Below are 17,551 nucleotides of genomic sequence, written 5' to 3' on the forward strand. Positions count from 1 at the left end.
GTCCCCATTATTATTAATGGCTTTCCAGATTGATATCTACTTTTTTAATTCACCATTGTGGGCTTATGTACAAATGCTATTGTATTAAATGAAATTTAGAGAATAGGTATTGCTCCTCTGTATGTATTTTTCGTTTTAAAGAAAGGTCAGTCATGCAGTTTGATTGATTTTTAAACTGTATTAGAAGGTTTTAGTTTCTCTATTTCCTAGTGTTTATCCCCTCATAATGAGATCTACTGTTTTCATGATTTGGCAGATTTATTTTATTTTAGCTTTGTGGCTGCATCCACTTCTTGCCGCCATGTTCATCAGTTAACAAAAGGGAGGGATATCACATTCAAAGTTTATCTGTGAATCGTGTAAACTGTGTGCTGTGTCATCATATGATAACTGTTTGTGTACTGTATTTTCTGAGGTGTGGGTTGAAAATTAGCCTAGCGTTTGCCTAAATGAGCATGGAAAATTGCTCCAAAACCTCACTCAGGCTGTTTTATGTACTAGACCAATGCTTGTTGATCTGCCACGCAGATTTGATTCTGGTCTGAATTATGAGTGCTTAGAGATTATAAAATAAATCTAACATTGTCTGTGGGTGATCTGTAATCTTACCTTAAGTCTGATTTCTGTTTGACACATCTTAGTCTTGATCATTTTTAATACCTCAAACATTTGAAAGTGTCTTACGTTATGTAAGACCCTTTCAAACCTAAAAGCATGCTCTGTGAAATGTACCATTTTGTCTGCAGAAGCAGCTTACAAATCCACAACCAAAATTCTAACAACACATGTTTAAATATTGCACATGATACCATCATTTAGCAGGGCTTCTGATACATACAAATTGCTACTTGAAACTTGCACAGTTTTATACAGAAATGTTGAGGCATTTGTACATTTCAGCTTTTGCATTAGCATTTTTCTGGTGCTTTTTGCTAATTAAATAAATCACATGAAATGTGACAACTAACCTGCTTTTATCTTGCTTGGGGGTAACTGATTGCTGATGCTTTGCTGTTAGTTGTTTTGATTTTGATGCTGGTTGTGCTTCTGTTAGAATTTAAGGTGCTAAAGTCCCTGTGATGGAAATTTGGCCTTGAATGAGTAGAGATTTATCCTCTGATTTTTTCGCATTTTAACTTCATAAATGCTTCTTTTGTAATCTTGTTCATATGTAAGTCATAGATAGTAGGCATTATTCTTACTGTCCTCTCATTTATCTGCACAGTGGTGTGTACATATAGATTTCCACACAAGTAGTTACGTGTTCCTTTATTACAGTGTGTACATTACACCCATAATTGTGTGGGCATATGTATTTTCAAATGAGGAGCTACACAAGTGAAACAAAGAATTGCTTTATCCCATGTTGCTTCTGTTGTTAAGAGTTACTTTTTTCTGTTCTCCTTGGAAAGTGAAAGATTGACAATATTAAAAAGAACTGTGAATATTGTAGTGTCCAACAGTACCATTACTAAATCAGTTGGCCGGTCCGTGTTAGTCAATATCTCTTCACATGTCTGCAGAAATTAATTGAATGGCAAAATATAATAAGAAATCAAGAATATTATGTGTCACACCTTCTTTGGCGTAGTACCAATGGCGAAACACCCTTCGGTATCACATCCCACCATCTAAACAGTACGCTTCCTCTTCCAATGATAAGGCTGCTGAAATGCAAGTTTCTCGTTTACTGAGTTTCTCAAGTTCTGTTGCACCACAAACCCTTTGTAAAGCAATGTGAGGAAATTCAAATTTGTAACCAAGTTTGAATGTTATGTAAGAAGTGTGTTTCACCATTTCTGACTAGTTATTATACAAACATTGACTGCAAAACTATATGAAAATGTTACATCTGGGAGGTAGCATATTCATTTATATGAGCCAAGACAGAATTTTATTCCCTTTCCTAAAGCCCTTGTTGTGCCCTTCCAGAAGTCTGCGTAATCTCTCAATACCTCTGACATCCTTAAGTAACAAGATGAATTGCTGTTTATCTAATAGATTTATACAGTGACACACTGTGGTGCAGGCGTTGTCAGTCATTGCAGTAATGAGGAAATTTCTAAATGAGTTCTTTATCTTCTTGTTTATTGGTCATGCAGGCTGCCTGTAATAGCCATATTTTTCAGAATATGTTTACATTTCCTCTAATTAACTACTTGTTCTTTGTTAGTTTATTTCACAACTAGTTGTTAGTTGACATCACAGCAGCTGAGAAGAGTGCTCCACCTACCATCTTCAAAGGTTGCCATGGGTCTGATGTCATGTGATATGACCGAAACCGGTCACCTTTGTTCTTGAATCATACGTGGTGTGATCAAGACTGAATTTTTGAAAGAAAAATTTTTAAAAATTTTTGATCACTGTTCCAAAAATGTTTATTAAAATTGCATTTCACAACTGTTGCCACTATATTGTGTTGGTTCTTTCTGTGGTGGTCAAATGATGGCGTTGGATGAAAATACTTATATTTTTGTTCTAGATTGCATTATGAATTATATAAATGAGTCTGACTAAATTAATCATAGTTTGTCCTCTGCCATTTTGTTGACTTGTAACGCACAAAGAGGCAATAACACAGCAGTACTGCCTGTGATTGAAGTACTCACGAATTAAAAGTGGAAGTGGTAAATTCTTATTTAGTAGAGATAAAGAAGTGATACATCGTTTGTAACACTCATAGTAGCATGCGTTTTCTCAAGCTGTCTGGTGAAATGTGCTCTATTAAATTTGAAGTAAAATCTAAACTGCTAGCAAATTATTGAAACACATACTCCTAGAGAAAATGATATTTCAGTAAGGATTTTTAAACGGAAAAAATTGAGACCCTGACTTCATTGTATATTGAGAAACATTTAGAAACCTCAGTTACATGGCATACTATTCTCGATAGAATTTTCTCTGTCAGATTTTAGAACTTAGTGGAAGGAACTAAGAGAAAATCTGTCAAACACACATGCAGAGTTTCTCATTGAATTTTGTAAATCACAGAAAAGAAGATTCGGGACATTATTTACTGTCCCCAAATGTTGCACAGTACATCTGGGGCATAACCCTTTTCTATAGTGATACCTGTAAAGATGAAGGTTGCAGTTGTTTTTCGGAGATGAAGAGGCTTCCACAGGATAGTGTAGCATGGAGAGCTGCATTATACCTGTCTTCGAACTGCTACTCTGATTCACTTAATCTGCTTTATATTTGATCTTGCTCATTCTTGATGCACATGCATCACTCAGAGAATAAAAGGATGAGTCGTTATCAACATTATATGTTTTTAAATACAATTCACTTATTGCAATACTAGAAAACCCATCCTCATTGTACTGTTCTTGTTATCAAAATAGAATACTTTCAGAAAAAACTTCCTGCGTGATGGCACAATGAGGCCTTTCAAAGGTAGTAACAACCAAGATGAAAAACACTTCATTTATTCCACGCTGCTTCAGTTGTATGTGGGAAGTTAGCTTAGTGTACCAGTTCAGGATCTGAACATGAGTCCCTTTACTCCTGGCCAGTATGGTACAAATTACTTCAGTTGAGCATGCCTCTCATCCCGCCTCAAAAGTCTGATAGCAGCCTGGGACAAGTTGAAGCCTTGAGTCTTTCCATGAAATATGCTCACATGTATGATTGGTAGTGGACTGTCCATGAAAGACAGGGATCTGGCTTAGCACCATTCCAGCACACAGTTTTAACTTGTCTCAGTCACTCAGCAAGAACTCTTTAAACATATCAGAGTCAATTATGTGTATCATCGATCTAATCAATCTTAATGAAACACATATACTTTGAAACTCCTTCTGAGTTCAAGCTGCAGAGACAGTAAAACCTGTTTAAGAAGGAGGGTTGAGGTGGACAGAATAGTGCCGAAAGTGAATCATGACTGTCTCCCCCCCCCCCCCCCCCCCCCTTCCGGTCCCCTTTGAAATCTTGCATTATGGTTAGATTGTATTTGGCACTAAAAGGGATTATATCTTTTGAAATTGTATATCTGAAAGATGCTGTCACTTAAATTTTTGTGGCTATTGTTCCATTTCTCCTTGTAACACCTGAATGAATAATTAAGAAGAGACAGTTGCTGGTGAAAAGCCAGTATAATTATATCATTATTCAGTATGTCACAGGTGTAGTCTGTTAACATGATTTTGTAGGTAGAGAAAATTTGTTCTACTACTAATTTTAAGAAATTGTTAACATAGCTTGTTAATGACAGTAACATTTGTCCCATACCATTTCACTAGTTTTGGTAAAATAGGTTGTGGGTTGTTGAAATCAATTAGTTGTTCATCTTGGCTCCAGTTTACTAGCTTAAAAGCCTGTTGTGTAAAAAATCATTCAACAGACAGTTTTATTGCCCAAACAATAAGTGTTGTAGCTGGATGATTATTGAAACTTTGCTTTGAGACTTGATGTTTCATGCTGTCACCAGCAATTACTACATTCTAAAATTTATATTCACATTGTAATTCTGTCACTTTAATATGCTATGTCCCATACTATTTATGCCTTTTCAATATTTAGGACTTTTTTTTATTAATGTGCAGGTATCTTCCGGAGGGCAGAGTGGTGGAGGACGAAGCTCTCGGGGCTCTTCGAATAAGCCACCACCTGGTGCAGTTAATCTAGAACGAAGCTATCAAATATGTCAAGCTGTCATACAGAACAGCCCAAACCGAGACCAGTTACGTTGTCAGTTGAAGCCACCTCCATCTTTGTTGGCTGCTAACTCGAACACTACAGGTGTCGGTGCTACAAAAAAATCAGAAACTCCTGGTAGTGCTCGAGCTGCTACCCAGTATGGTGTGGTTACTTCTTCACGAAATGGAAATGGACAAACTAATAATTCCACTAACACCAAGGCATTTACCCCCCCTTTGCCGGCCTCTGGAAATTTTTCTGTATTGCCTAATAATGGAAATGTAAACAACAGCGTTGGTGTGTCAAAGCCAGTATCCGTAACTTCCATTGGTGGCCAAAACAAAGTGACCAGTTCAAAGGGAGGCTCCTATCATCAGAGACAGCAGTCACCACCTGTATTGGTTCGTCATGTTTTTACATCCCCTCAAGGGATTCCAGTTACAATGGCTGTCTTACCACAATCACAAGCTCCTCCTGTACCTGAGGTAAGTTGCTTTTCACCATTCTTCCATTGCCATCACAAGAACTTGAAATGTTTTGAATGATACTGACAGGATCTGTTTTTTAATGCTTTGTTGTGCTTAAAAATGGATCTTTGTGCTGTTGCATTCTTCCATGAGCAGCTGTAATAGATAATACATTTCATTTGTAAATATTGTCACTTCTTTCACCTGCTAACATATTAATACAAACATCTGTTCCAAAATATTCTGAACAAGTTTGGCATCTCATTAAATTCAGTGTAGGTAGTGTCAGTTGATTTTTCTATTTGTCTTGTGGGCTAAGATTGCACTGTCACTGTGTGAACCCTTGTCAGTCACAATTTGTAATAGTGTCAGTGCTTAATCCCAAGTTTTGGAGAAAGAAAATTTTGGAATGCAAAATCATTATGCATGTGCAGTACACATTCTTGTATTGTACTGTATGAAATTTCTCACGCTGTATTTCAAACATTCCTTGCAAAACATTCTGTTAATTTCTCAGTTTCAGCTTCTCATCATTATTTCCTGTCTGTAATATTAGCTAACTGGAGATAATGTATTTTCTGTTCTGCCATATCTTCTAGGTTGTTACACACCTTAATCAAATAACATTCACTTTAAAAAGGACTACCTGTAAAACGCAATCCAGGGCTGTGTGTTAACTAATGTTAATAAGAAATTAATGCTCAGTCTTTGGTGACTTGTTTGTTTTCTCAGGCTGGTACAAAGATTGATAGCATGCGAAAAAGCATGGAACACTGCACATTTATGGTGCTAAAATTTCATCCATTTGAAACTAAAGAGACAAAGATAGCAGTTAAAACATATAAGAATCAGAATAATTGGCAATAAAAAGTATAAATGTCTCAGAGCAAACTGTCAAGTAGACACACAGCGAAGGCAGTGCATTGATGTTCAAAATACTGGTGTTCATTAATGAGAGTCTTATTTCAAAACAAAATTTTGTTAAATGCACTGCAGAATGTGTTATTTAGGGGAAGTGCATGTTGTTACAGACTAATTAGGTATAATTCTAGTTGGAAAGAAAGATTATGGAAACAAGTTAAAGAAATGAGAGTACAATGGGCAGTAAAAGAACCTAATGCTAAGACTAGATGCAATTTTCCTTCCTTATTTATGACATGACGTGACATGACTGTGAAACTAAACTTTAGATTTGTTCTACAAAGTATTTTATGTTACCATTGTACACAGTCAGTATCTCTTCTTAATGATTCTTTTGATAACTTACACGATTACTTTTGAAACTAAACTCAAAAACAAAAACAAAAAAAAGCTTGTAGACGACAGGAACCTAACCTTACTATATATGGTGAACCCAAACTCTGCTGACAAAATTTGAGATCGTTCAGGGCTTTTTACAGAGTAATTGCATCGTGTTTGATTTCTTACCACCATTTGTATTTGTATCAATACTGGACAAAAATGTTTGCACAACAGTGCAATTATCAATGGTATGTACTGAATGTCTTTTGTGAAAACAAAACTTGTTCCATTCACTTAAGGTACTTCCTGTCGACAGCAGTAATGCCCACTTTACCCTTCACCATCCAGCTGCATTCATTGTTAGCTATATTTTTACAGTGATATACAGTAACCAAACTCTTGAAATTCTGGAGCACGTAATACTGTTGATGATGCATCACAGTACATCTAGTTGTGGTCATGCTAATTGGGATTTTGAACCATACTGCACTTTTTTCAGTCTGTATAGTACACTGGCTGAACAGACGAAAAACGTGATAAGCATACATGTTATGCCCGAGAGTTGTTCCATTACTTGTGCTGTATGTTTCGGTGATTGTGCATTACAGAATTTTTCACTATTGCGAAGATATTTTCATAGAAACAAACATAATTGGGGTAACAGTTTGAATAAATCATAATTACGTTATTGCTGTGATATGAGCCAGCATATAACATGGCTCTCTTACAGCAAAGTACTCGGAAAATACCCCACAACCACTTCCAAAATTATGTCAGTGGAGTTTGGGTTCATCGTATATTTTATTTTTACTTCCTGCTTAATTGATGTCTTGTTTGTAATGTTTTGGAAGCATTATTTGTACAAAATAAGGTTCATGTCATAATGATATGAGTGGTAAACCTGTGAAAAGATTTTGGGAATACTGCTGGAATCTCTCTGTGCTTTTGCAGTGTAGTAGGTGGGACATACATCATGTACTCATATGTGGTAGAGTTCATATTTGGTGGAGAGACTTTTAAGTTCTTAATTTTCTCCACAAACTAATGTTCTACAATTCATATTGATATGGAAGATCATGTTAGATCCTTGTTTACAGGAAATTTACAAAGTTGTTGTTCAAACCCTTTTCCACCTCCCATTTTACTTTGCTGTGGTGCACATGTCCACTGTTAATCTATCCATCTGCATGCAGAACACATTCTGCAATTAAGTGTACTGTGACCTCAATAACGCATGCACATCTCATGGTTAGCCAACAGGATGTGTGTATGAAAGTGCCGCCCTTTTCCTTGACTTAATCTGGTAGTGTTGCTAGTGTATCATTTTGTGTTCAATTATCTTGTATTTTTTATTAGGCCGATCTCATCCTCTGGCTCCATCCCTGTGTCCCCACTCTCCCTCCTCTTCTTTCCCCTTCCCCTCACCCCCATCATCAACCAAGATGGCACTGTGATAAGACACTGGACTTATTAGAGAGGTTATCAGTTCAGCACCCCCACCTCCCCCCTCCCCCTCCTTGTGTCTTGCAATCCAGATTTAGGGTTACTGTGATTTTCTTAAATATCATACAGATCATACAGTTAATACCAAGAGGGGTCATTTGAAAGGGTATGGCCAAATTCGTTTCCTAATCCCAGCTTATGCTCCATCTGTAATAATCTTGTAGTTGACAAGAAGGTAAACTATAGTTTCCCTTCTTCTGTTTTTCTGGATCACTCACTCCCCATTTTTTCTTGACAATAACGTATCTTGTAGCTTTCCTTATGTAATATACTCTTTCCTTAACTTTTATCTCATATACCTGTATTATGTGACCAAACAACTTCTTTTTTCATCCAGCAGTCATTCCAGGTAATTATTTAATAACAATATGTAGCTTTCTCCAGAAACGGTATTATGATAAATTAGTGTACATGTAATTTACTCTCCCAGAGGTGAGAGATTTAAAATCCTAATAGTCAACTGCCAAAGCATTCACAACAAAGTGTCAGAGTTTGAAGCGCTCATGAAAAGCAGTGAAGCTCACATAATACCAGTTACAGAAAGCTGCTTGAAACCTGAAATTGATAGCAGTGAGATTTTTGGGCAAACGTTGAGTATAGATCGAAAGGATAGGCAAATGGGAAATGGGGGTAGTTTATTTGCACAGTAGAGAAGAAACTCGGATCCACAGAGATAGAAGTTGAAGCTGCGTGTGAAATTGTTTGGGCAAGACTGAGTATCAGGGCTGGGCATAAAATAGTAATTGAATCCTTCTATTGTCCAGCAAACTCGTCTCTTGATGTAATTGAAAACTTTAGAGAAAACCTCAGTTCACTAGTACGTCAGTTCCCCAATAATACTGTAATCCTCAGTGGAGACTAATCATCGAACTACTAATTGGGAAAATTACATTTTTGTTAGTGGTGGGCATGAGGAGACATCTTGTGAAGCATTACTAAATGCTTTCTCTGAAAACTACCTAGAACAGATAGTTACAAACCCCACTCGTGATGTAAGCACATTGGATCTAATGGCAACAAATAGACTTGACCTCTTCGAGGCTGTCCACTTTGAAACTGGTGTCAGTGGCCATGACGGGGTTGTGGCAAAAGTGATTATCAAAGTATAAAGGACAAATAAAACAAGCAGAAAGATCTATATGTTCAGTAAACTAGATTTTAAATAAATAAATAAAACAATACTGTGTACCTCAGTGAGGAACTTGGAAACTTTCAGCACAGGTTAGGAGAATACAGAAGAACTATGGCTCAAGTTTAAAAGAGTAGTTGACCACGCTCTGGGTAGATATGTATCCAGTAGAACAGTTCATAAGCGGAGGGACCCTCCATGGTAAACACTCACTGTACTGAAACTTCTAAAGAAACAGAGATTACTGCATAATAGATGTAAAACAGAGTGTAGGGCTACAGATAGAGATATGCTGAATGAAATGCATTTGGCTGTCAAGAGAACAATGCATGAAGCCTTCAGTGACTACTGTAGCAGAATATTGTCAGATGATCTTTCACAAAACACAAAGAAATTCTGGTCATATGTCAGGGTGGTTTCTGACAGGAAAGTTAGTGTCCAGTCCCGAGCAAATGAGACAAGAACTAAAATTGAGGGTAGCAAAAGCAAAAGCTGAAATGCTTAATTCCATTTTCAAATGTTTCTTTGCAAAGGAAAACCCAGGAGAATTGCCCAAATTAATCCCCATGCCACTGAAAAGATGAGTGAATTAAGTATTAGTGTCAGTGGAGTTGAGAAACGGCTGAAATCATTATTAGTGATCGTTTGCGGTTTGTTCAAATAAATTTTTTGTTTCACAAATCCACACAAAAATTAAAATTAAAATTAAAAAAAAAGAAAAAATCATAAGGCCTAAGATCGCATGACATGGCAAGCCGTTCCTGGTTACCACGCAAAGAGGGAATTTTTCGAAGAAACTTTTCATTCAGCAGAGCAATCGTTTCACGGAGTGTGTGAAATGTCTCACTACCTTGTTGAAACCAAAAATCGTTATTTTCATCAATAAGAGGGAAAAACCGATCAGATAGCGTGCTTTGTAACAGTTGCCATTCAAAGTTACGGCAGCTCCTTCATCATTTTCAAAAAGTGTGGGGGCTGATCACTCCCCTCTCCAGAAACCACACAACACAGGCCTGCTTTGTGGCCGCATTTCATCTTCCACGGTCACTCGCAGATTTTTGTTACTCCAAATTTTGTAGTTCTGCATGTTGACGTACCCACTGAGGTGGAAGTGGGCCTCATCTGAGAAAATGGTTGTGGTTCATTCATTGTCAATTCAGCCAATTTGAGAAAATGTTCCAGCTGATAGTCTCAGATTTGGCTGAAATTTAGCACACCAATGCTACCAAGTGTGGAACACTCGTGTACAAAATTTTAAGTTCCCCAGCCAATTAGTTCCAGAATTCTGGCTTGTGAAAGAAGGTGGCGTGACCCAGAAATTGCAGCCCACATCTGGCAATCTAGCTTCAGACCCAACTACAGGTCTTAATAACTTTGGAACTATTCCGCACAGTCCAGTGACATTTTTACAACCCAGTAACATCCACTTAGAGAACATACTCTATGAATCAAAACACCAACAACATATTTCTGAGGGAAAATAAAAAAATCCAAAATATGATTAAAAAATGTAATATGTTAAAAGGTACATATTGTAGGTGCCCTCTATGCCAAATATAATTCACTCAAAAAGGGTATAAATTTTTTGGTGGTAAGCTTAATGTGGCCTGAACACACACAGAACTCATCTTGCCCATATCAGTCACACAGAGTTACATGCACACGAAAATACAAAAATTTGAAAAATTACCTGAAAAACATGAATTTTCTAAGTGTGGTAGCACAAAAGGGACAAGTGATATTCAAGCTAAATTTCAAACACCGCGTAAGTAGACCATAATATAATATGTGGCAAAATTTCAACTTGTTATTGCAAGCCATTTGTGTACAATAAAAGTTGACAGAGATGTATTTGGTTACGTTTCTTTTGGCACGATTTAGCAGTAATAGTGATGATGCAGACAGCTTGTTTCAGATAAAGCTGCAGCAATTGTTGGGAAGCATTAGGCAACAGAAAGTTAAACAATGGTAGTTTTCAGGTACAGAGTGAGTCATTGTTAGGCAGGAACAACAAAGTAAACAAGCAACAATTACAGGTTACTAATGTTTTTAAGATTGTAGTTCAGACTGGTCAGTACTGTTGTGGAAAGTCAGTATGGAGCCAGAAGAGAGTACTAGTGGTGCGTTTGTTCAAACAAGTTGCAGTATTGGTAGAGCACAAGCATCTGAATGACATAAAACATCATATGGAACAAAATGTGGCATTCACTTTGTACTATATGATCTGGATGAATCAGACCAAGATTTGTTGCTATGGAGATCCAGGATACACCCTGTGGGCACAAGAAGTACAGTTCCAGGAAACTTTAGTGTTTGTTATCATCATATGAAAGTGTTTCTGGATAAGTATTCTTTCCTACAAAGAAGTTGTTTTGATCCATTTTGGATTCATAAGAAGAGAGTGAAGTGTAGCCTCGAAGAAATTGATATAAAATCAGTATTGAAAGTGAACCAGTGCATGGGACTTCACATGAAACCAGGACAAAAGTTACGTTCCATGTGTGTTACGCTGCTAAAATATGAAGAATATTGTGATAATTTACATGCAGTGACGAAGAGTATCAGCCACCTTCAACCACAGTGGATGAGCAATTAAACACTTCAATGACTGCTTGTGGTTTGTCCCCCATGAAGACACACAAAGTTGGGAAAAGAGACAGGCCCAGATATGGTAGAAGAAAACTACAAGAAGCTCAAATGGAATTAAAACACAAAATAGCTGACACACTAATGGTGGAACAGGAAGAACTATCTGCTCCAAAGGAACAGAAATCATGCCAGATATGCTCTGATTAGGACAAAATTGTTCCTACCAGTGCATGATACACAGGTGTGAAAAGTATCCTGGTAAGGCAAATCTTGCAGAACACATGAATAACAAACTGTGTGGTCAACTCCTTATGGATGACAATGAACTTGTTTCTTATAAACAATGGACACACATGGATCACACAAGTCTTGAAACAAAGCAAAGTACAGTGGAAGATTTTGTTGAAATGTGTTGTCAAAAAATGACAAACTGACCACACACAGCTTCACAGCAACAGCACAATCGGCTTATCTCCAGTTTTGTAAGGATAATTTGAAACAGTATGAAATTATAGTAATACTAGACTTTTCTGAAAATTATGCATTTATAGTTCAAGATGCCATCCAAAGATATAATTGGGACAACAGTCAAGAAACTCTCCAGCCATTTGCGATTTACTATAGAGGTGAATCAGGTGATGTGTCTGTCATGAGCCTGTGCGTTTTTAGTGACTGTTTAATTCATGATGCCATTGCAATTCATGCCCACATTCGCACGGTCATGGTATATGTGAAAAACAAGCTGCCTCACATACATTTTGCGAAATATTTCAGTGATGGGGCAGCTAGTCAGTACAAAAACTGTAAAAATCTCAAAAATTTATGCATGCATTTCCATGACTTTCAGATTCACGCAGAATGGAATTTTTTCGCAACAAGTCATGGTAAAAATGTATGTGATGGTATTGGTGCTATCATTAAGCGCATGGCATCACGAGCTAGTCTGCAGCACCCTACAGAAGGCCACATTCTAACACATCTTCAATTATTTACCTGGGTAAAGAAAAATATCTCTGGCATACAATCATTCTATGTTTCGAAAGATGACGTGAAATCAGTCGAAGAGTTGCTAAAAAGCAGACTAGAACACTTTAAAACTGTTGCAAGCACAAGGAGCCATCATCACTTCTCTCCAGCGGACTCTGACAATGTGCAGATGAGCAGACTGTCCAGTTATAACTATAGGTTCATGCACAGCATGTGTCTTCAGTGTGTCTGATTAAGGATTCAGAAGCAAAAGCAGCAACATACAACCAGGTTGCTATGTTATTGCTGTTTATGATGACAAATGGTACTTAGGATGTGTTGCAGAGTGCTGTGAAGCAGAAGGTGATGTATTTGTGAACTTCATGGCACCAGCAGGACCAGCAAGATCATTTCATTGGCCACGTTGGGCAGACTGGTGTTGGATACCTTTTGAACATATTTTTAAGACAGTTCTAGTTTCTACCACAGTGTCAGGAAGACAGTACAATTAGCCACTCAATGTACAGAGTACAGTAGCTAAAGTGTGGGAGAACTTCTGTTCGAAGCACAATCGACTGGTTTTTAGCAGTTAAGGTGCAGAAACATTAATGATAGGTTGTGTTAATCTGTCTATATGTTGTTGCTTAGTGATTAAACAGTTGTGGGAGAGGATAAGAAGACGCAGAACAGTTTACGGCATGTTTTTACAAAATTGTGTTGTGGAAAAATGGCCACATCACCAAATACATCTGTCAACTTCCATTGTACACAAATGTCTTGCAATAACAAGTTGAAATTCTGCCACATATTATATTATGCTGTACTTATGCAGTGTTTGAAATTTGGCTTGGATACCGCTTGTCCCTATTGTGCTACCACACTTAGAAAATCCATGTTTTTCAGGTAATTTTTCAAATTTTTGTATTTTCGTGTGCATGTAACACAGTTTTTGTGACTGATATGGGCATGATGAGTTGTGTGTGTGTTTAGACCACATTAAGCTTACCACAAAAAATTTATACCCTTTTTGAGTGAATTATATTTGGCATAGAGGGCACCTACAATATGTACCTTTTAACATATTACATTTTTTTAAATCATATTTTGGATTTTTTTATTTTCCCTCAGAAATATGTTGTTGGTGTTTTGATTCATAGAGTGTGTTCTAATGTCACTGGACTGTGCAGAATAGTTCCAAAGTTATTAAGACCTGTAGTTGGGTCTGAAGATAGGTTGCCAGATGTGGGTTGCAATTTCCGGGTCACGCCACCTTCTTTCACAAGTCATAATTCTGGAACTAATTGGCGGGGGAAGCTAATACTTTGTACACGAGTGTTCCGCACATTGTAGAATTAGTGTACTGAATTTCAGTCGAATCTGAGACTATGAGCTGGAGCCCCTGGTTGAACTGACATGGAATGACCCTTCTCTTTGTGAAGTTCTTGTTATCCTCTTGTCGAGCCAAGGCCCATTGAGCAAGTCGGTATCTGTTTCCATGATCTGTAGGTTTCAGCTCTTGCGAAATTGAATCTTGTATGCAGGCACTTTCAGATCTTTTGGAAGGATTTCATGCAGTGAACTTGGCGTTAAATTCAATTGCTGAGCTCAATGGTGAACTGATTTTCTGGGACTTATGGTTACATTATCAAGCACAAGAGCAATGTTTTCATTGTGTTCGAACAGAATGCAGTTGTCCTTTATCCTTAATGTTTGAAACAGAACCCGTTGTCTCTAACTTCCGGAACAACTCCTGAACTGAACTGAACTCAACTCTCAGTTGGAGCAGCAGTTTTACGTCAGTGTCTCACACAATTCACGAATGGTTGCCTGGGACTTTGACCGTTTTTGTGATGACTTTTAATACTCACCACACACAGGATGCTAATGGGAAGGAACACAGATAACAAAAAATCATGGCTGCCCATCATATGGCAAGATGGTGCAAAATTCATATTTACTTCCTGGACACCCTCTAGAAGTGATCCACAAAACTACCATCCAGTGTCTTGACACTGATTTGTTGCGGAATCTTAGAACGTATTTTGAGCTCAAACATATTGAGCTATCTTGAACAAAATGACCACCTCAATGCTAACCAGCATGGATTTCAAAAACATCAATCATGTCAAACCCACCTAACACTTTTTCTCACATGGCATACGGAAAGCTTTCTATCGAGGCAGTCGGGTAAATGCAGTATTTCTTGATTTCGGAAAAGCATTTGACTCGGTACACACCTATGCTTATTGTCAAAAGTACGATGCTACGGGGCATCAAGTAAAATTTGTTACTGTATTGAATACTTTTTGGCAGGATGGACATAGCATGTTATCTTGAACGGAGAGACGTTGTCAGATATAGAAGTAACTTCAGGTGCCCCCGAGAAGTGTTTTAGGACCCTTGATGGCCGTGTTGTATACCAGTGACCTTGCTGACGATATTAGTAGTAACCTCAGACTTTTTGCAGATGATGTAGTTATCCATGATGAAGTACTGTCTGAAAGAAACTGCATAAATATACGAAGATTTCAAAGTGGAGCAAAGAATGTCAACTTTCTGTACATATTCAGAATTGTAAAATTGTGCGCTTCACAAAATGAAGAAAAAAAAAAAAAAGTATGCTGTGACTATAATATCAGTGAGTCACTATTGGAGTCGGTCAACTTATACAAATATCTTGGTGCTACACTTTGTCGAGATATGAAACGGATTCGATCACATAGGCTCAGTTGTGGGTAAAGCATGTGGTAGACTTACGTGTATTGGTAGAATACTGGGGAACTACAGTCAGTCTACAAAGGAGATTGGTTACAAAATACTCATGCAACCAGTTGTAGAATATTGCTCAAGTGTGTGGGACCCATACCAGATAGGTCTAATAGGGAATATTGAATGTATACAGAGAAGGGCAGCTCGAATGGTCACATGTTTGTTTGATCTGTGGGAGAGTGCCAAGAGATAACTGAAGGAACTAAACTGGTATACTGTTAATGATAGATATAAAGTATCCCGAGAAAGTCTATTAACAAACTTTCAAGAACTGACTATAAATGATGACTTAAGGAATATAGTACAACCCCCTATGTATTGCTCATATAGGGCTCATGAGGATAAGATTAGAATAATCATTGCACAGAGGCATTCAGACAATCATTCTTCCTACACTCCATGTGTGAATGGAACGTGAAGAAACCCTAATAACTGGTACAATGGGATGGACCCACTGCCATGCACCTCTTGGTGGTTTGCAGAGTAGATTTCAGAGGAGAAACTGGAGAACATAGAACACATGTTGAGAGACCTGAAAAAGACTGTTATTAGAAGGTTCTCTTGATACGAGCTGCGATAAGTTCATTGAGAATGTAGTATCTGGTATAATTTAGTGCCAATTCATTGTTTGTTAAGTTAATTCATCTTAGAAACAGAGAAGTGTGCACCTAAAAATGTAATATGAAAGACGGATTTGAATGAGGCCCGCACAGAGGTTGAATAACTATAGGCTCCTGGAGTCATAAAATATTAATGTGGAAAAGTGAAGCACAAAATTATTGCCAGTTAAGGATAGACTTGTCGAAAAGATTGTTGATAACTAAACACAAAAGTCTTGTGGTAGATTCTCAAGTTTGTGGACAGCTAAAAAACTTTTTATAAAGAGTAGTTGGGCATTGGAAAACAAAATTAAAATAAATAGTGATTGGTTAAATTGTAGTTGGGAGCAAATATGTGCAAACCATTATGTTAACAGGGATGCAGCCCCATTAATTGTACATGTAAATGAATCCCTGGGCATGGAAAAAAAGTTGGTTAATCAAAATGAAATACAAATATGGGAGAAACTACAACAGAAATATTGATTGATTTTGATGACCTTTCAGCTGTAGAGGAGTCAGAGGAAATTATAATCTATCTTCCTGCCTTAGTGAAATGTTCTTACCCATGTAGATCAAATACCAAAAAAAATTGTTCTTCACTCATTTAGAATCAGTAAACCAGAACAATCAAAGGTGTTTGTAAGTTGTGCAATAAAAACAGTTTTCAAAAAACAGTCCATTTTGGGGAGTATGTCCTACACCTTGATCAGAATGACAGCTAATTGTTTACAAGACAGTTAACACAGCAGCAACTAATCATAGAATGATTCTCTATTCTGTTCACCATTGTCGTTTCACTCTGTTACCTTATGTGTGAGTGCCACACAAGTTCCACACAACACTTGCCGCTGATTGCATAACAATTGTGGTCATTTTCATTGTTTGCATTATTTCTGTGTGCCGTTTGTTTATTTTACACAGCAAAATTTTCTGAAATAGCTATGAGAGTGTGCAGAAAAGTGATAAGTCCATGACCACCTGCTAAGTAAATCGAACACTGTATATTAATGTGTACCAGGTGAATGTATTCAGAACAGAAATGTCGAACTGTTGCTGCTGGAGTTAAATTGTGTGCTCACTGACATCGCCATCTCTTATGCTCAACTTTAAATCACTTTTTTATTTTGAACTAAGTATGTATGTGTATGATAATATATTAGTAAAACAAATGTCTAGCTTCCAGATATCACAGTATGAAACTATAAACCCCAAACAGTAAAACAACTAGATGTAATTTCTAAGGGAAAAAAAGGACATCTTAGTTTTGTTTTTATGGATTTCTACATGGAAGTAAAACACTGGTTGTGGTCAAAATAGATAAAAGCCATGTAGGAGCAAAGGAGTTGAGATTTCTCTGTCATAGTTTATATATTGTGGGCAAAGGTACGAAACAGTCAAGAAAAAGTAAACACCTTCAGTATCAGATAACTGACAAAACTAGGACACACAAGTAGGGTGAAAAACAGCTCACAAAAATATTGTGCTATTAGAGCCTAGTGTCAGTGAATGTAGAGGGATCGGAGTTGCAGTGGGGAGTTAATTACCTCCAGTGGGGTGGATTGTGTTTTAATTTGAAATCTTTTTGTAACTAATTATGCTAAGGCATTACATGCAGTAGTTAACGTGGCACATTTCATGAATACTTT

General features: G+C 37.3%; 1 protein-coding gene across 1 annotated transcript in view; it reads left to right on the forward strand.

Moving 5' to 3' along the window:
- Positions 1-17,551, forward strand: part of LOC126237039 (uncharacterized) — a 190,110-nt gene that overhangs the window by 128,455 nt on the left and 44,104 nt on the right. The window contains exon 9 of the mRNA XM_049946800.1: positions 4,545-5,123. Coding sequence (XP_049802757.1) covers positions 4,545-5,123 — 579 coding nt within the window. The remainder of the gene's footprint in view (positions 1-4,544; positions 5,124-17,551) is intronic.

Source organism: Schistocerca nitens, chromosome 2 (genome assembly GCF_023898315.1).
Source record: "Schistocerca nitens isolate TAMUIC-IGC-003100 chromosome 2, iqSchNite1.1, whole genome shotgun sequence".
Lineage (NCBI taxonomy): Eukaryota > Metazoa > Arthropoda > Insecta > Orthoptera > Acrididae > Schistocerca > Schistocerca nitens.